Raw genomic sequence first — 21,678 nt, 5'->3', positions numbered from 1 at the left:
GCCACTAACGCAATATGCTTCTACTCCTCCTCAGCTATAATCCCGTGTGACTCAATTACCAAATTTCGCAATACCGAGTTTAAAATCTTATGATTTACGATTCAAATCTTACGATTCAATCCGTTCATACCTAAGTCGATTCAAAAGTTAAAATAAATCTTAAATATCAACAAAACGATCAAATTACGATTTAAGATTTAATAAAACTTTAATTTAATATATTAATTTTAATAAACTTGTGATAATTACTGTTTTGATCCCTATATTATATACCATTTATAATTTTGTTGCTTAAACCGGAAATGCCCCCAAGTGGAGGTTAATTTGTAATTTCCGAAAATCCACCCCCTTGGCTGAAATAGTTGTGAAGATTGTATAATCAACCATATACTTACTCCATCTTCCTAACCGCTCTAACCAAATTGCAAATTTGACTCCAAAAAGTAGATCGCTCTTTCACTATCCAAAATATCCGCCACATTTATTAAAATTCGCAATAACGAACATACAATCTTATGATTTACGATTCAAATCTTACGATTCAGTTAATTCATAACTACGTCGATTCAAATGTTCAAATAAATCTTAACTATCAACAAATTGATCAAATTTACAATTTTTGGTCCCTATATTATTTTACCTTTTTTTAAAAAAAAATTGATCCTTAAACCAAAAATGCAGCCCAAGTGGGGGTCAATCTGTAATTTTTGGAAGTCCACCAACCTGGCTGAAATAATTTTGAAAATTGCAAATTTAACCACACAGTGGATCTCTCTTGCAATATCTAAAATATCCGCCACCAACGCAGTATGCTTCAACTCCTCCTCAGCTATAATCGCTTGTGACTCATTTACGAAAATTCTCAATACCGAGTTTAAAATCTTATGATTTACGATTCAAATCTTACGATTCAATCCGTTCATACTTAAGTCCATTCAAAAGTTAAAATAAATTTTAAATATCAATAAAACGATCAAATTTTACGAATCACAATTTAAGAAATAAATAATTTATTTTATTATTTATAATAAACTTGCGATAATTACATAATTGCTCCCTATATTATATACAAATTTTAATTTTGGGCCTTAAACAGGAAATGCCCCCAAGTGGAGGTCAATTTGTAAAGTTTGAAAATCCACCTCGTTGGCTGAAATAACTCTGAAAATTGTAGAATCACCCCTATACTTACTCCATCTTCCTAGCCGCTCCACCCAAATTGAAAATTTTACCCCAAAGTGGATCTCTCTTTCAATATCCAAAATATCCGCCACATTTACGAAAATTTGCAATACCGAGCATAAAATCTTATGATTTACGATTCAAATCTAACGATTCAATCCATTCATATATATATGTCAATTCAAATGTTAAAATAAATCTTAAATATCAATTAATCGATCAAAGTTTACGATTTTTGGTCCCTAAATTACAAAAAAAATAAAAATTGTTTTTTTTTTTTTTTTATTTTGGTCCATGAACAAGAAATGCACCCCAAGTAGGGGTCAATTTGTAATTTCTGGGAATCCACTTCCCTGACATAATCCATTTTGAAAATTGCAGAATCACCGATATACTTATTCCATCTTCCGAGTCGTTCCACCCAAATAGCAAATTTAACACCAAAGTGGATCTCTCTTGCAATATTCGAAATATCCGCCACATATTCCATTTTGAAATCCGAAATATCCGTTTTGAAAATTGCTTCCGAAATATCCGCCACATATTCCACCAAAGTGGCTTCGACTCCTCAACTATAATCATGTGTGACTCATTTACGAAAATTCGCAATACCGAGTTTAAAATCTTATGATTTACGATTCAAATCTTACGATTCAATTATTCATACCTAAGTCGATTCAAATGTTAAAATAAATCTTAAATATCGACAAAACGGTCAAATTTTACGATATACGATTTAAGAAAACAATAATTTATTATATTATTTACAATAACGTGTTATAATTACTATTTTGGTCCATACATTGTATTCCCTAGCTGAAGCAGTTCTGAAAATTGCAGAATCACCCCTATACTTAGTCAATCTTCCTAACCGCTCCACCCAAATTGCAAATTTGACCCCAAAGTGGATCTCTCTTTCAATATCCAAAATATCCGCCACATTTATGAAAATTCGCAATACCGAGCATAAAATCGTAAGATTTACGATTCAAATCTTACGATTCAATTCATTCATATCTATGTTGATTCAAAGGTTAAAATAAATCTTAAATATCAACAAATCGATCAAATTTAACGATTTTCGTTCCCTATATTATTATACCTCTTTTTCATTTTGGTCCTTAAAACAGAAATGCACTCCAATTGGGGGTCAATTTGTAATTTTTGGAAATCACCCTCCCTGGACGAAACAATTTTGAAAATTGCAGAACCACCCCTATACTTACTCCATCTTCCCAGCAGCTCCACCCAAATTGCATATTGAACCCCGAAGTGGATCACTCTTGCAATATCTTAAATATCCGCCACAAAAGCAATATTCTTCAAGTCCTCCTCAGCTATAATCGCTTGACTCATTTACAAAAATTCGCAATAAGGAGTTTAAAATCTTATGATTTATGATTCAAATCTTACGATTCAATCCGTTCATACCTAAGTCGATTCAAAAGTTAAAAAAAATCTTAAATATCAACAAGACGAGCAAATTTTAAAATTTACAATTGAAGAAAACTTTAGTTTATTATATTATTTATAATAAAACTGCGATAATTACAGATTTGGTACATATATTATATACGAATTTTTAATTTTGGTCCTTCAATCGAAAGTGCCCCCAAGTGGAGGTCAATTTGTAATTTCCAAAAATCCACTTCCCTGCTGAAATAGTTGTGAAGATTGCAGAATCAACCATATACTTACTCCATCTTCCTAACCGCTCCACCCAAATTGCAAATTTGACTCCAAAAAGTGGATCTCTTTTCAAATATCCACCACCAACGCAGTATCCTTCGACTCCTCCTCAGTATAATCGTGTGTGACTCATTTACGAAAATTCGCAATTCCGAGTTTAAAATCTTATGATTTACGATTCAAATCTTACGATTCAATTCATTCATACCTAAGTCGATTCAAAAGTTAAAAAAATATCTTAAATATCAACAAATAGATCAAATTTTACGAATACGATTTATGTAAACTTTAATTTATTATATTATTTATAATAAACTTGTGACAATTACATTTTTTGTCCCTATATTATACACCATTTTTAATTTTGGTCTTTCGACCGGAAATGCCCCAAGTGGAGGTCAATTTGTAATTTCAAAAAATCCACCTCCCTGGCTCAAACAGTTCTGAAAATTGCAGAAGCACCCTTATACTTACTCCATCTTCCTACCCGCTCCACCCAAATCGCAAATTTGACCCCAAAGTGGATCTCTCTTTCAATATCCAAAATATCCGCCACATTTATGAGAATTCACAATCCCGAGCATAAAACCTTATGATTTACGATTCAAATCTTACGATAAAATAAATCTTAAATATCAACAAATCGATTATTTTTTACGATTTTTGGTCCCTATATTATATACCTATTTCGCATCTCACACGCCGTCATTCATGTAGCCTTTAACGGAAGGAAGAAAATTAACTCCTGATTAATCAACTTTCGTTAACACAGAAACGGGTTTGCATTTTGACAATCATTTGTGCACAAGCAAAGTCCCTTGTTTCTTAGGGAGTGGAGCCCACACCACCCTCCGTAGACAACTTCAAATCGTCACTTCCCATCGCCACATTCGACACAAATTTTACCTAATCGCAAAAAACAAGGTAAAAAAAATGCAGCCTAAAATTCGATATATGAAAGTATGTCGAAAATACATAATACGATAAGTTCTCGTATTCACCCGAGGCACCCGGCACCGCGCCATGCGCGGTGCTCTACACTAGTATATATATATATATATATATATATAGGGCAAATTACCAAAACCCCCCTGAGGTAAGCCTAAATAACGAAAATCCCCCCATGTTCTCGTAATTACGAAAACCCCCCTGAGGTATGCAGACATCTTACAAATCGCTCTAACGGTGTTAAACTCGATAGAATCTTTTTGATTCTCCCGAATATTCCTCCGATAATACCAATTTTGCCCTTGTACACGAAATTACCCTTAGGGGGGTAATTGTAAGCATTTTATCCGGTGCGATGTTGATCGGATTAGGGCTCGAATCTCTTCCGGTGGAATCTAATCTCAAATCACGTCCGCATAACGCAATGCAAGGCCCGTCCCTCCAAGCGTTGTGGGCCCCGCGGAATGGAACACCTTGTTGCTTTTCACAATCTTTTCCTCGTCAGCTCCATAACCGCCATCACCGTCATTACCATTATCATCTTCGTCGAAGAAGAGAAGTGATTTCCGGCTGTAAAAGCGGACCATGGTAGGTTTCGACGTGGTTAAAAGAGGACCCGAATGCGGAACGAGCTTTTCCTTGATTGTTTCGATAGGGGGTGGATTAATCCCCTGCCCTAAAACAGAGCAAATTCTTGCATACAGAAGGAATACAAATCTTGCCATCAAGTCAACACTTTTATCGAAAGTTTTGGACCAGAGTGAAATCTCTCTGAAATATCGAACATCTTTGCGCTGATTCTCGAGTTTGTGATTGAAAAGGTCGAAATTGGCCTTCTGCAGCAGCTCGATCTGCCTCTCCTTCAATTGCTTCAGCCTCCACTCCGAAACCTCCATCTCCGTCAAACCCTCCAATGCTGCGTGCAAAGACGAGGTGGCGGAGACTAATTTCTCCATTTTCCGCAGCTTCTTGTCGGCGGTTCTCGAGCCGTATTCGAGTTTGCCGAAATCAATGATGCCGAGTTTCAAATCGGTGTAGACGAGATCGAATCGATTGAGCCCTAAATCGTCGCATTTTTTCCCCAATCGAGAAACGGAGTTGGCGGCGCGATCGAGATCCTCGAGCCTCTCGGCAAAGGCGAGGCTCAGCAGAAACTCCTCGTCAACGGAATTCAAATACGCAACTCCTTGGGATTTGATGACGCCCGGTTCAAGGCGTTCGCCGGTGCACGCCTCCTGTTCGACGATTTGCCTCTGAGAGAATCACATTTTCAGCTTTTTTCTTTTATTTTCACATATTTAACAGAAGGATATAATAGACATTTCACGTTTTCGGTTAAAAAAATTCGGTCAACCGTTAGTCAAGGGGGGTTTTCGTAATTACGAGAACGTGGGGGGATTTTCGTTATTTAGGCTTACCTCAGGGGAGTTTTGGTAATTTGCCATATATATATATATATATATATATATATATATATATATATATATATATATATATATATATATATATATATATATATCCGCATAAACTAAAAGAAACAACTAAAATAACAAATATCCGCATGAATTATGCATAAAATTTAAATAAAATAAAATTATTCGCTTTATTTCTAACACACAGAATTTATAAGTATTTTTTAATTTAAAACTAGGGCAAATTACCAAAACCCCCTGAGGTAAGCCTAAATAACAAAAATCCCCCCCACGTTCTCGTAATTACGAAAACCACCCTTGACTAACGGTTGACCGAATTTTTTTAACCGAAAACGTGAAATGTCTATTATATCCTTCTGTTAAATATGTGAAAATAAAAGAAAAAAGCGAGTTTATTGCATTTACTGCCCCTATGAAAATCGCAATTGCGCGATTCCCCCCTATCATAAAAAAATTAGCAAATACCCCCCTATACTTTTCTTTAGGATGCACACTCCACCCATTTACATTTAACCAGTTGACCAGCTGTGAAAATACCAAAATACCCCTAAGGTGTTTTTGCAATTAAAAAATGTATAATTGTTTTTTTATTGTGATTGTTTTATTTGAAAACACAATTTGGTTTTTTTATTTCTGTAATATTTGTATAATTTAATTGATTTGGTTAAAAATCTATTGTAACATTTAAAGTTTTCTATATTTTTTTTGAAATTTTATTCAGTTCATTTTATCAAATATAAAAAAATAGATTAAAAAAGAACAAAAAAATAAAGAAGAGACATCATCTTCTACCCGTCAAACCACCCCACGCCCCAAAAAAAACATCTTTCATCTACTTCCCAACCGCCGCCGCCAGCCCCCGACCACCCATTGGCTTTCGTACTTTTATGGACGGAAACCATCTTTTCGGTCTGGGATTAGTATTAGCAGAAGATAAATTGGAGTTAGAAATAATTAGAGATTCATATTTTCTGCTAGCTGCTCACCTTCCTTCCACCACCGCCGCCGCCCCTTTCTCGACTGCCGGAGCGCTGCTGCTGTTGTTCATTTTCCTTATCGCGGCCGCAATTTGCAGCGCTATTTTCTTGTTTCTTACACCTTCAGAACCTGCAAATCTGAGTTTTGGATGTAAATGGTGGAGAGGATAAAGAAGAGAGGATAGCAGAGACAGAGCGTCGGTGAATAAACCCAATCGCGCGATGACAGCGGCGCCGGCGATGGTGATGATTTGTAGGAGTAGGCGGCTAATTTGGGAATGGGGCTGAAGATTTAGGGTGCAAATTAGGGTTTTTAAAAGAACTTTATAAATTACAAATTGATCCTTACGAAATCAAATTATTCATAATTAAACCCAACTGAGTTAATGTTTATTTGTGCGAGGCTAAAATTGGTATTATCGGAGGAATATTCGGGAGAATCAAAAAGATTCTATCGAGTTTAACACCGTTAGAGCGATTTGTAAGATGTCTGCATACCTCAGGGGGTTTTCGTAATTACGAGAACATGGGGGGATTTTCGTTATTTAGGCTTACCTCAGGGGTTTTTTGGTAATTTGCCCTTAAAACTAATAATAAAAAATACAACAAACTAGGACCTTAATATAAATACTAATTGCGCATGTCTTTCTCATTTCAATGGGGTTGTCTTTTCCGGTTCATGGATCTTCATTTTTGTTCCCATTTTTATTTATAGTTTTATCCTTTTCTTTTTAGGGTTAATGAGACATAACCCCCTTATTATGAAAAATATTAGAACTAATCACCCCTTATTATTTTTAATAAGTCAAACCCCCTCAATTAGCGTCATACCAATACTACCCTCACATTTTGTATTAGAAATCAGCTCCCCCGCCATCTATCTGAACTACGGGATTCATATCAAATATTCATAATAAAAAAAATCTCTCCCCCCTAAATCAGGGCAATATGCAGAATATCATCCCAATAATTCGCTAAAATCTGCCCATGGTCTACGGCCTTCGATGGAACCCTAGTTTTCTACATTTGTTGGAGAAAAAAATCACAATTGTGTGAATCGAGGAGAAGCAGACACAAAAACATAGTGAAATAAAAAAAAATCGAATAAAGGTAGGCTTCTATGAAATTCGTTTTTCCTACAACATATAATTAGATTTCTCTGTTTTATGTGATAATACGACATATTCCCATTTTTTTGTTTTCAATTTCAGCGGCTCTGGAGACCATTGAAGTCCCTGACAAAACTTTGAGCAAGGGTTGAAGTGAACTACAAATATTATATTGAACTACGAAGTTTTTAGTCAACTTCAATTTTACAGGAAACTATGGATGAATATTTGCAGTAACCTTCAAAGATTATAGAGAACTATAATAGTAACTTGTAGTAAACTTTGTAGTCATCTACACTCAGAGTCAACTATAAAATCGGGTAGTTCACTATATTTTTCCCAAAGTCCACTATAAAAAGTAGATAGTCAACTATAATTTTTACGATGTCAACTATAAAAAAATGGTAGTTAACTATATTGTTGCCAGAGTCAACTACAAAAATTAGATAGGCAACTATAATTGTTCAAATGTCAACTATAAAAAAATTGGTAGTCAACTATAATTTTTCCATTAATTCACCATATTATTTTTCAATTTAAGATACTATAGTGTTATAAAATTAAATACTCACGATAAAAATCTCATCTTCATGAAAACATGAATTTCATAGAGTAGAAAATAAATTGATTTCAACGACCAAAAAATGAGATATAGAAGAAAAGGTACAGTAGTGAGAAGAAATAGAGGAAAAAAAATGAAACAGAAACATACGAGAAGAGATGAATTGAGGGAAGAGAAAGAAGAGAGAGAGCAGAGAGAGAGATAGAGAGAGAGAGAGGAGAGAGAGAGGAGAGAGGGAGAAAAGGAAGAAAAGAAAAAGATAGGCAGAAAAGAGGAAATTGAGGATGAGAGAGAAAAGAGAGAAGGGAGAGAAGAGAGAGAAGATAGGAGAGAGGAGAGAGAAAAATAAGAAGAATAAAAGAACGAGTCAAATATTGAGGAAAATAAGGAAGAAAGAGAAATTAATGGAGAATATAAAATGACGGATATAAGAGAAATAAGGAGAGGAGAGAGAAAGTTGGAGAAAAAAATGGACAAAAAATGGCATAATGGGCATTAACATAAGCTTAGGGGGGTCACACAATTCAAAAAATATTAAATGAGTTTGTCTACAGATGGTCAATTATAAATTGAGCCAGTACTACATTATTTTACCTACTGAGGGGGTTATCCCTCATTTTCCCTTCTTTTTATTCATAATTTTTCCCAACTCCCCTACCACCACCAGGACCCACCCACATAACCCACTCATGCCGAGCAAACCAATGTTCAGAAGATTTGGTGAAACCATTTCTCTGCCCGGGTTTTTGGGGCTTACACCGGTCCAACCGGGAATTTCACCGGTTCTCTTAAAGTAACCCGGTTTCTTTGAATTATTGGGTTTAGTTATCAAACCGGACCATGTCCAGGCTCGGTTCGCAGTTGAACCGGTCGAACTGCATTGGTTCGGTCCGGGTTTCAAAACATTGATCATAAGTGTGTAAATAAGTAATCACATAAAAATGACTTTCCATTTTTAAATTGAAGGCTCCACGTTTAATGTATTTTTAATCTTTAGATGCAATAATTAATCTTATTATATACTCTCTTCGTGTTATATTAGTTATTGTTTTGGGTGGTTGTGCGAGATGCCACACCCGGACACTGGGTGATTTTTTACCGTTGATCTACACACACCATTGTGAATGTGTGTGTGTTTGTGTACTGTATATGAATGGTAAAGATCTACCTAGTGATTGCACCCGGTGTAGCATATAATATACCACTGTGCGCATATTAAGAAACTCAATAAATATGCACAATTATACAAAAAATAACGTAGTAAATACTAAAGAACATTTGTCATTAATTATTTTTAAATTAACTAACTAGGAGTGATAAGGGACATATTTAATCAAAAAAATGCAATTAAAGCTTTATTGGAACTCTAAAATGACAAATAATTTAGCACACAAAAAAAAAAACACTCCAAAAAGACAAATAATATGAGACATAGTACTTAATAATTAATCTTATGTCTACTTAAGAAAATTTTATAAATACTACATTGTAACTCAAACATTAATGTTAATAAAAGAATATTAAAAAACAAGCCTAAAAATACACTTTATCACATTGTACTATACCATATGTAACACTTACCATCTCATATTTTATAAAATACACCCACCCCATTAGTGTAACATTCAACCCATTTGACTATTAACGGTGTTTGTAGTATAGTTAAAGTAGTCATAATTTATATTTAAAACATATATAAAATTGAAGTTTAATTATCAGGATATAATAAAATAAGTAAAATAAAAAATAGGGCGAATGGTAAATAGGCCCATGACAAGGGACTTAAATGCACACTGGTCCACAAAAAATATAGTCTTTCAAATAAACTCATCCCGATGTCTTTAGTCTAAAATACCCTCAATAATATAATTCTTATCAATTCAATCCATTATGTTCTAACTTCCTTAATATTACACATTGACCCCGGATTTAAACAAATATATAATTCTTTTGAAAAAATATTTTATTTTTCTGATATTTTTTTTCCGGCCAGATTCCGGCGTTGACTTTCTATTTTTTTTTGAAAACTTTTTTTTTCTGAAATTTTTTTCCGGCCAGTCAACCACTGTTGACCGCCGGTCTCTGGCGTTGAATTTTTTTTTTTTGAAATTTATTTTTTAGAAATAAATGTTTTAATTAGTATTACTGTGTTTGCTACTAATTTACTGTCTCAGACAGTAGTATTACTGTTTGGGACAGTAATATTATGAATATTATTTTACCGAACAGTAATATTATTAATATTATTGTCTGAGACAGTTAAATTACTGTCGGAGACAGTAATTTAGCAGCGAAGATAATAATATTAATTAAAATAATCTTTTTTCAGAAGAAAAAAATTAAAAAAAAAAGTCAATTTACTGTTAAATTACTGTCTCCGACAGTTAAATAACGTGATTTAACAGTAATATTAATTTAAAATATTTTTTTAAGAAAAAAAAAGTCAATTAACAGTTAAATTACTGTCGCTGACAGTTAAATAACTGCTGGAGACAGTAATTTAGCAATCAACACAGTAATTTAGCAACCAAAACATTAATTAAAATATTTTTGAAGAAAAAAAAAAGCCAATTAACAGTTAAATTAATGTCTCCGACACTTAAATAACTGTTGGAGACAGTAATTTAGTAGCCGAGACAGTAATATTAATTGAAATATTAAAAAAAAAAAATTATAAAAAAAAAAAAAAAAGTCAACGCCGGAGACCGGTCTCCGACGGTCAACGGCGGCGGACCGGTGGTATCCGGTGGTGGCGGGTCAAAATTGGCGTCAAAATTGAAATTAGGGTTAAAATTGGTTAATTGATGAAATTGGGCTAAATTGGGGTGTAAATTATGAAATTGGAGTTGAATTGGGTTTCAATGAATTGGGGGTAATTTTGGTATACATAGAAGGATTTTCCTTATTTGCAAATAAGTTTGAATGAGCTGAATTTATTTGAAAGACAAAAAAGTTGGATGTCCCTGTTTTAATTAAGTGCCCTTGTCATAGGCGTATTTGCCATTTACCCATATATATATATATATATATATATATATATATATATATATATATATATATATATATATATATATATATATATATATATATATTAATTTTTTATTATTTTATTGTCAAATCAATGTGTTTAGTGTACTGAAAATAACTACATATAACTACATGTAACTGTAGTAAATCATAGTAATTCGTAGTTATGTTCTTTTTTTTACTCCATATATTTAGTCGATCGGTTATATACACACACGAATACTGGCTTATAGAAAAGAAATTTATAAATCCCAAAAAAAACAATTTACAAAATTCAATACTTATATTATAAATCACCTCATAACCAATAAAATACAAATAAAAAATACACAAATATATGTATAAGTAACTACATGTTACTATATGTAACTAGTAATGTATACAGTCTGTTGAACAACGTAGATGTAACTTCAAGCAAAAATTTTGACACCTTCAAGGAAAGGATCAATTACCTTCATTAAGCTGCAATTGCAAAATCAAAACGAAAAAAATATTTTAGTGCAAATCAACAAAAAATAAAGAAATACTCAAAAAACAACAAACACTAAGAGGTCGAGAGATAGAGAGATAGAGAGAGGAGGCAATAGCTTCGAATTTTAGATCAAACCGTGAATGACTCCTCATCCCAAGCGCCTCCTACCAAAACCTTAGCCACCGCTCACCACCCAGGATTCCGCGCTCACAAATGCAAAAAAAAATATAGAAACAAATCTGAAAAATATAAAAATGAATGAAATTGACATCAAAATATAGATCCCGACGAGAGGAATTCAACGGTGGGTAGCCCGTCAAATTCCGACTGGCGAAAAACAAATTACACCTCTGGTAAGACAACAGTCGTCGAATACGCCGACTAAAAAAATTGCAAGAAAAGATCCAACACACCAAACTGAATGAAATAACCACCAAAATAAAGAGCTCGACGAGAGGAATCCAACGATAGTTGAACCATAGAATTCCGACCACCGGAGAGAGAGTTATGACTTCGCGAAGCAATATCGCCAGTTAGTGACCTTGGGGGCCGGGATTTGGATCTGGGAATTGAGGGAGGAAGATAGAGACCCATATGAGTTGGCTAGGGTTTAAAATTGATTTAAAAGGGATTTCTGGGTACTTCAGGGTGGGCTAGAGGGGTATGTCAAATTATTATCCAAATAGAGGAGGTTTGCACTAGGGTGTAAACAATATGGTGGTTAGTTATATATATTTTCGAAATGAGGGATCTCTGAAATAATCCCATTATATTATTACTTTATATAAAGAACCACATTTTGACCAAGGTCCTTACCCAAGAGCAAGAAATCGAAGATGAAGGAGTAAGAAAACCAAAGGCTCGGTGGATTTTCAGCGGGTTTAGCTTGGATGTTCTTGGAGAGTTTTGGGGCTGAGTGTTGAGAGATTATATGACTATTTCTTTGAGGGTCCATTTGGATGGAGGTATTTGGGGAGGGATTTGATTTGGGAAATGGATTTGAAATGACTCCAATTTTGGAGTCATTTGAAATCCATCACTATTGCTCCAAAATCAACTAAAAAGGAGGGGTGGGGATTTGAAATCCATCTCCAAATCCCTCAATCCAAACAAGTCCGAGAGATTTGTTATTATGGATTTGAAATCCCTCCCCCGAATCCCTCCATCCAAATGCACTCTGAAGGTATTAGGAGAATCCTGAAATTAGGGAGAAAGAGGCATTTTGGGGTGATTTTAGAAGAGAAAAAGAGAGACTTCTATGGAGAATCTTCAAGGCTTTGAAGTGGAAGATGAACTCTTCCATTTGGGGAGTGTTTGGACGAGATAGAGGGGAGAGAATGAGGGATTTTGGTTTGTGTTTGTGTGCTGAAAATGGTGGAGAGGAAGAGGCTATTTATAGGAAAGTAGAGGGACTTACTTGCGATATAGGAAACAAGAGGGTGTAGATAGCAATTAGGAGGACTTGAACACTTGGCAATTCACCATCAAACCCAACACACTCAACTTATACACACGGCATTTTCACAAAACACAAAGCACATGCACACACAACACCTATACATATACACATCTATACATAAATAATATTAAAATAATAAAAGATAAATGGTGTGGCATTTCCTATGCTCAAACCGAGAGAGAGAGAGGGATCCTATGTCATGTATGTCACATACATATACATCAAATAAATGTGCACATATAACATACATACATATATACACACATAAATAAATCCTAGCACATATAATATATCATATCATAAACATACACATTCACATAATATGACATACATAATTAAGTCCACATCATATATTATATATTAGCATAAAATATATATTTATTTTATGCACATATACAATCCCAATTAACATGACTTACATAGATGGTCACTAAATTCATTAAATCACATAATTAGAATCAACTACTCAATTAATAACATGTCTACTTCTAAAAATACTATAATGTATCTAAATCACATAAACACGTAGAGAAAGTATAAATCACTACTCGATTGATGAAATGCACGTATATTCGTATTTACTATATGTTCAATATAATCATATATAAATGCTTATGAAAATGCGGGCTGTTACAATCTTCCCCCCTTAAATAAATTTTGTCCTCAAAATTTGAAAAGTACTTTATCATGAAGTCGAGTTATGAAAAATTTCATTACATTCCATAACTGGATAAGTAACACTTTTACTCACATAAAGATTTTCTTAAGCTAGAAAGCTCACTTTTGTCAAAGCAAAAACATTTCTTGGAATACTTGTAAATAATTTTTTTACCCAATAGTTTTATGAAGGCTAAATTTGCTCTTGAAAAAATCTAAACGAGTCTCATCGAGACCTCCAATTTTCGGAAAACGAAATTTGATTTTTGAGATAATCTTTTCCTTTTTGAAGAAACAAAAGTTTGCATGCATTGTTGAAAATATGCAAATAAAATCAGTGTATTTCATGAATGCACCAATAAGAATGCACATAAGTTTCACGCAAGATACATATCATCAACTTCAATACATGGCATCGCATATATCCACATAGATTCTACCAAAAATGCTAGATGTAAACTATACTCTAAAATGCACACACGTGATTCATATAGTAAGAATTTAACTTTCAAACTTTGAACCGAAAACTTTTTTATAATACGGCTTTCAAAAGATTAATTATATTCCAAATTTCTACCCATGCGTATCTCATCGAAACAAAAACTTTTCAAACCCTTTGCTTATACGAAACATCAAAATTCAGGATCTTTCTAAATCCAAATATTATTAAGCATTCATCTGTTTTAGAAAAATCAAACTTTCGAAAATCGTCATTTGAAAAAAATAATTTATATGATTGACCCTTCCAAAAGAGTCAACCAACGTGCTTAACATGCAAGTAAATAATTTCATTATGATGCACATAATATCTAATTTCATTATGATGCACATAAATCACTTAGGGATGTGGCATGTGACTCAAGTATATCATAAAATGCATGAAACCCACTACCAAAGAACACATTATTCATAAAATCCAATTTCAATTCTCAAAATCTTAATTAAGTCAGATAATCATATATCATCCTACTGTTAGCTTCGAATATTCGTTAGGTAATTTAATTAAGATAAAATTATATGAGATTCATGATTTACTGCGAGCATGCTATGTGATTTATTGTCGAATATATTAATATGCATGATTGTTGTTTTTAATTATCGCCGGAAATGCCAAGGTACGCAATTAATTGTTTAAATACGAATCGAGCATGTGTTTATGTGATTTAAACGTTTGTTTCACGTAATATTATTGTTTTCCGCTGCGTACACGTGCGTGATTCCCAACAATGGTATCAGAGCTCCTTGCGCAATTAATTGCGTTTTTAATATGCTATGCTTATTTTTATGCATGTTCGATTTATTGAAATTGTGATTTTTGTATTATTTAATTGGTTGTTTTCGAAAGTTTAAATATTTTTGAAATATTGTTTAGAATTTTTCCAGCTTTAAAATTGTTTAAAATTGGAAAATCGGATCTGAAATTTAATTTAAAATGTCGGTTTTTAATTGTTCGTATCGAACCAGTTGAACCGGACGGTTCGATGGCTCTAATCGATCCAACTGATCGAATCCACGTGGATTGGGATCGGTCAGACCGGTTCACAGTCTGACTGATTTGGCCCACTGATTTGGGTCAGCTGGATCGGTCAGAACCGGACCATTTCGGTCCGAACCGGTCAGACCTGTCGGGCCGAAACAGTTCACTGAAAAAAAAAACAAAATCAGATTTCTAAAATTAAACTGAAAAAAAATTGATTTTAATTTTTGGAAAATTATTTTCAATTAAACCCAATTAGATAATCGATTCAACAATCATTTATTTTAGTAAATAGGTGTTAGATTAATTAATTAATTTAAATTGTTAAATTGATCTTAATTAATAGAACACACATATAATATAGATTATACTTCAACTTAATTATTAGTGCCTCAACATTATTTGATTGATTTATGCTAGTTGAGGTCCTTTAATTATTTTAAAAAACCCGATAATTAATTAATATAATTAATTATATAGTTAGGTCGTATGTTCCTCTTAGGACAATATGCGTTTCCATATACCTTTAGAGAACATAGTTGTAGGAATCAAATTGACCAATCCAAACCTTCTGATGAGATAAAACTTTTTCTAAAAATTCCTTCATTCTTAATTTAATTAATAATTATTTCAAGCTATAAAGAAAAACCAATTTGTTGAATTTTTTCTTTCCTTCTGCCAACGGTTGAATTATGTGTAGCCCTTTACAATAGTGCAGTAAGCCGTGTTAGCGGGGAGTGCTATAGGAAGGTAAGCTGTAATTCAATTGACATAACGATGAAGGTAGCCATAGAAAATGTTATACTAGATTAATGTGGTCGGCTAGATTAACTAGGGACTGCATTAGTTTGGCATAATTAAGTTCTATGAGCATCTTTGATTGGTAGGTTAGACTTGACACACGAAGATTTTGAATTCGCGAGATTAACTTAGGTCATTATCAAGTGTGAGGAAAATTACTTTAGGGTCATATAAAGGACATGATTGATTGTGATCTACCTTTGGGCAAATATAACCGGGCTAGATTAACTACGGGTTATATTTGTGTAATGGACCTAAAGCCCATTAAGAAAAATCGGTTTCCTCGTTTGTCTACTAGAGGGAAGTGGAACTTGATAAAATTAGTGGGAGAACAATTAAATAACATAAGTCCAAAAATTTAATTGTAAAATCATTTAATACGAATCTCTAATAATCCTCTTCTCTAAACCTCTCAGATAATCATGTCTAAGAATCCCATAATGTCAATCCTCGACAATAAACCTAATGGCCCTAATTACCTAGATTGGTTGTGTGGTCTTAAACTTGTGCTAACCGTTGAGGGGCGTCTCTATGTCCTTAATGAGAGACTTCCTACCACTATACCTGACACTGCGACCGATGTTGAAAAGGAAACTTATGAAGCATGGAAGAAAGATGACACTCATGGTAGGTGCTACATGATAGCCTCCATGGAGCCCGCGCTTGCGAGGAAATATGAGTCTACATGCTTTCGATATCAAGGATCATCTCGATAGCATGTATAGTGAGGATATTAGGGCGTCAAGGTACGCTGCTACAAAGGAGTTGACCACTGCGAGACTGCGCGAAGGGGCTTCGGTCCACGAGCACTGTCTCAAAATGATCACTCTCCTTGAAAAGCTAGTGAACCTTGACGTCACCCTCCCTGTCGAGCTCTCGTTGGTTTTGATCATGTTGTCTCTTCCTAGTTTCTATGAATCGTTCATAGTGAACTTCAACATGAACACACTTGATCCTCCCTTGGATGAGTTAATGAACATGTTAGTCAGTTTTGAGTCTACCATTAAGAAAGAGAAATATGTTCTCGTTGCTTCTACTTCTGGAAAGAAGAGTTCTTCCCAAAAGAAGAGAAATGAAAGAGTTCCCTTCCCAAACAGCAAGTTCGAATTGGGTGAAGGTAGGGGGGCCCTAAGGCGAAATTCAGCAAGCAAGTTGATGATGCTTGCCATCACTGTGGAAAGAAAGGGCATTGGCGCCGCAAACTGCAAGGCTTACCTAAAGCAGAAACGTTCTGAAAAGGGTACGTATTTCATTGACGTAAATTTGTCTGTCAATTCTTCTTATTGGGTATTAGATACGGGCTGTGGCTCACACTTATGTAATGATTTGCAGCTAATGACAAGAAGCAGAAAGCTTAGAGCGGGTGAGACCCACCTAAGGATGGGGAATGGAGCAAGAGTTGCTGCTGAAGCCATTGACACAATTTACTTAAAGTTTTGGATTCTAGTTTTCCTATAGTTTTAAATGATTGTTTATTTGTTCCGTCTCTCATTAGAAACCTTATTTCTATTCCTTGTTTAGACATTGAAGGTTTTACTTTTGTTTTTGGAAATTCGATTTGCATTATACAAAATGATGAAAATTTGATTTGCAAGGGACGACTATTAAACAACTTATATGAACTTAATCCAAATGAAATACCAATTAATGTTATATCCGCAAAACATAAGGAGATAGATCAAAACCCTGCACAACTTTGGCACGCTAGATTAGGTCATGTCTCTTTAGGAAGGATGAACGATTTTTTCAGTGAAGGATTGTTCACTTTGGACGACGTGAAATCACTACAAACTTGTGAATCTTGCCTTAAAGGGAAAATGACCAAGTCACCCTACAAAGGGAAAATGGAGCGGGCCGAAGGTCTTTTGCATTTGATCCATACATACGTATGTGGTCCACTAAGTGTTAGTGCGAAGGGTGGATACAACTACTTCGCTACCTTTACCGACGATTACTCTAGGTATGGGTACATGTACTTAATGAAGTACAAGTCCGAAACATTTGAAAAGTTCAAAGATTTTAGACACGAAGTAGAAAAGCAACTCGAACGAAGTATTAAGAAACTACGATTCGATCGTGGTGGAGAATACTTAAGCATCGAGTTCATTGACTATCTAAAAGATAATGGAATACAATCTCAATGGACTCCACCTGGAACTCCTCAACTTAATGGAGTTTCTGAGCGTCGGAATAGAACCTTGTTAGACATGGTTCCATCTATGATCGGGTTCACCAACTTACCGGCATACTTGTGGGGTCATGCACTTCGCACTGCCGCGTATTTGCTGAATAGAGTTAACACCAAAGCAGTTAAATCAACACCATACGAACTTTGTCATTCCCGGAAGCCCAACATCAAACATATTAGGATATGGGGTTGTCCCGCTTATGTGAAGGGACTAGTGGGAGATAAGTTAGATAGAAAATCCAACTTATGCTACTTTTTGGGGTATCTCGAGGAATCAATGGGATACAAATTCTATTATATCAAGGAAGCAAAGACGTTTGTTTCGAGAAATGCCACCTTTCTATAAAGGGATTTTCTATCCGATAGAAAATGCAGCATGATAGATCTTGAAGTAGTTCAAGAACCGCAAAGTGAAGTTCAAGCACAAGCACAAGTAATCGAACCAATATACAACAATCCACTAATATACCTCTTGAACCTTTAGTACGTAGATCTGAAAGAGTTCGGAAAATGCCTGGTAGGTTATTGCTCCTCGAAAATGATGAAGATCATGTTGATCTTGGACATGATCCAAGAACATACAATGAGGCCGTATCGGATGCGGACATGGGACATGGGACATTGGCTAACTGCCATGAAATCCGAAATGGACTCCATGTACTCCAACAAGGTGTGGACCTTGGTAGATCCACCTAAGGGAATAGTTCCCATAGGCTGCAAGTGGATCTATAAGAAGAAAATTGGAGTAGATGGAAATGTATCAACCTATAAAGCTAGAATGGTAGCGAAAGGATATACTCAAAGGCAAGGTGTTGACTATGAGGAAACCTTTTCACCTGTTGCGATGCTGAAGTCCATTAGGATTTTGCTGGCCATAGCTGCATGGTACGACTACGAGATATGGCAATGGATGTGAAGACCGCTTTCTTCAATGGAGACATTGAGGAAGAAATTTACATGGCGCAGCCGGAAGGATTCTTATCTTCAAGAAGTGAGCAAAAGGTTTGCAAACTCCAGCGATCCATTTATGGATTGAAACAAGTATCATGTAGTTGGAACATTTAGGTTCGACTCAAATATAAAAGAGTTTGATTTTGAGAAGAACCCGGAGGAACCTTGTGTATACAAGAAGGTTAGTGGGAAGGCAGTGATATTTTTGGTGCTTTATGTTGATGACATTCTACTCATTGGGAATGATGTAGGAATGTTGCAACAAACAAAAGCATGGTTGTCCACACGTTTCTCAATGAAGGATTTGAGAGAAGCATCTTACGTATTAGGAATACGGATCTATAGAGATAGAGCTAGAAAGATGCTTGGCTTATCCCAAAGCCTGTACATAGACACCGTTATGAAACGGTTTAGCATTGGTTGGCCTAATACATTCGTAGTGAGTGCTTTCACAATTTTAAGACGTGCAAAGATCGAATTCGGCGGTCCTCCCAGGTTTGACCAATCATATAACATTTTGAAAGTCAATCTAGCAGACGATATGGGATATGCCAAAGAGGAGGTTGAACCAAATGGTTTTGAGGTTTTAATCCGAAACAATAACAATAAATCTAAACTTAGATTCATCAAACTATTGAAGAAACACTCCATGATTTTCCATTGTTTATTGTCAAGGTCGTTGAGCTTACACCTAATGGCAAAGATGATCATTACATCTCTGTAAATTTTAGCGGCACGATCTGCACCGACATATACATATATGTTAACATATATGTATAAATTTTTATTAGTATTAACATATACACGAAAATCTTTGTTCAAACTTGTGGACTAGAAGATAAAGAATCGCTTATGGTGACATATGAAGGCAGACCAATGACAAAAGTAAGTATACTTACACAGATGACCGCTAAATGTGCTCGTGTTCGATCTCGATAAATGGTGGACATATTTGTGCAACGACAATTAATTGTAGCCGACAAAAAATACATGTTCCAGTACTTTCATGCATACGAAGTTATTATAATAAGAAGAGTTAGAGAGAAAATGGACTAATGACAATCTGAAGAAATTTGTTGCCTCAACTTTTTATCCATTCTGGATATTTATATCTTTCTCCAAATCAACTCACAAATATTCTCTTGGCTTTTTCCGTTCCAAACAAGAAGTTGGAACCAAATCCTGGCTTATCACACCCATCAACACCGTAAGCAATCACACGTATCACTGATCCGTTAATAAGCCGGAAATGCAACATGTCGTGTTGACAAATGTTGTTTTCCATTACAAATTCTCTCCAACCAAGTGTAAAATATTAATCTCCAGTAATCGCGCTCCTCTCCACGTGAACGTCCCATAATTTTCCGCTGCTTACTGTCAAGGTCATTGAGTCCGCTGCTTACTGTCAAGGTCATTGAGCATACACCTAATGGTAAAGATTACCCGTACATCTCTGTTTATTTTGGCGGCATGATATGCAACGACATATACATATATGTACACATTGTTATTAGTATTAACACATCCACGAAGATCTTTAATCAAAGTTGTGGATTGGAAGATGAGGAATGGCTTACGGTGACGTATGAAGGCAAACCCGTGACGAAAGTAGGTATACTTATACAGATGATAGCTAAATGTGCTAGGTTCGATCTCCACACATGGTGGACAAATTTCTACAAGGACAATAAATTGTATCCAGCGAAAAGAACATGTTCCAGTACCTTCATGCATACCAAGTTATGATACTAAGAAAGGTTATAAAGAATATGGACTAATGACAATCTGAAGCAATTTATTGCCTCAACATTTTCTCCATTCTGGATATTTATATCTTTCTCCAGATCAACGTACAAATTTTCTATTGGTCTGCCCGTTTAAAAAAGTTGGAGCTAAATCCCGGCTTCTCACACCAATCAACACCGTAAGCAATCACACACATCCCCGATCCGTTGATAAGTATGAAATGCAACATATCGTGTTGACAAATGTTGTTTTCTAAAAGAATTTATGGTCCCGAATTCGTTTAATACAGAGATGTTATCTTAAGTGTTATGACACTTAAGTAAACATGCAACGGAAATATAAAGACAATACTCAGATCTAAAAATGTTCACAAGTAAAACTTATGAACTTGCCCTTTATAGGACGGAAAAAATTATATTAAAACAGTATTACAAGAATACAAAGGGAAGATGTACGAAAACTTTTTCCTTATGAATGAATCATTAACATGATCGTTCTTACATTCAAATCTAGAAACAAAAAGATAAATACTAAAAATTCTAGATTTCAAAGAATGTACTCGTGAGGAGTACGTAAAGACTGTACTCACGAGGAGTACGTAAAGAATGTACTCATGAGGAGTACGTAAAAACATATTCTAAAAACACACTAAAAATCTCATGTATTCTTTTCAGCTCTCGGTTTTTATTTCTTAGAATCCGCCCCTTTCCTTGAGTCTTGAAGTCGGTATTTATAGACATTCCATGCTTCCACTCCTCAGCCCATGATCTTCAAGAAAACCAACTACAAGAGCACTCAAGAACATGGGTTAGTGGGTTAGTTAAGTAGTTAGAATAATATCCACAATTTAACCCACTAAGCACTACTTAGCCCACTAAGCAATATACTTAGCCCACTAAGCCATATACTTAACCCACTAAGCACTACTTAACCTATAACTAAAATTTAGTTTAAAAATAAGAGAGTTAAAAAAACAAATTGTGGAATTCCACATTCCACG

The 21,678-nt window shown here is 34.8% G+C and overlaps 1 protein-coding gene across 1 annotated transcript; it reads right to left on the bottom strand.

The window, feature by feature from the left end:
• Positions 1-3,972: 3,972 nt before the first annotated feature.
• LOC105969253 (uncharacterized) lies at positions 3,973-20,217 on the bottom strand. The gene is made up of 3 exons (XM_088812398.1): positions 20,065-20,217; positions 6,239-6,513; positions 3,973-5,082 (listed from the first exon to the last, which is right to left on the bottom strand). The coding sequence occupies exons 1-3, from the start codon at positions 20,215-20,217 to the stop codon at positions 4,221-4,223; spliced, it is 1,290 nt and encodes a 429-aa protein (XP_088668524.1). The 3' UTR covers positions 3,973-4,220.
• Positions 20,218-21,678: the final 1,461 nt, after the last annotated feature.

This window comes from Erythranthe guttata, chromosome 13 (assembly GCF_056151865.1).
Source record: "Erythranthe guttata isolate IM_541 chromosome 13, IM_541, whole genome shotgun sequence".
NCBI lineage: Eukaryota > Viridiplantae > Streptophyta > Magnoliopsida > Lamiales > Phrymaceae > Erythranthe > Erythranthe guttata.
This window is presented reverse-complemented; position numbering and strand designations above follow the sequence as displayed.

Coding starts and splice junctions, on each gene's coding strand:
- LOC105969253 (XM_088812398.1), bottom strand. CDS start 20,217: ATGGAAAACAACATTTGTCAACACGACATGTTGCATTTCCGGCTTATT. Junction 6,514..20,064: donor AAAAAGCCAAGAGAATATTT/GTGAGTTGATTT, acceptor CTAAATCTTCAG/CCCCATTCCCAAATTAGCCG. Junction 5,083..6,238: donor GCGGCGGTGGTGGAAGGAAG/GTGAGCAGCTAG, acceptor GCTGAAAATGTG/ATTCTCTCAGAGGCAAATCG.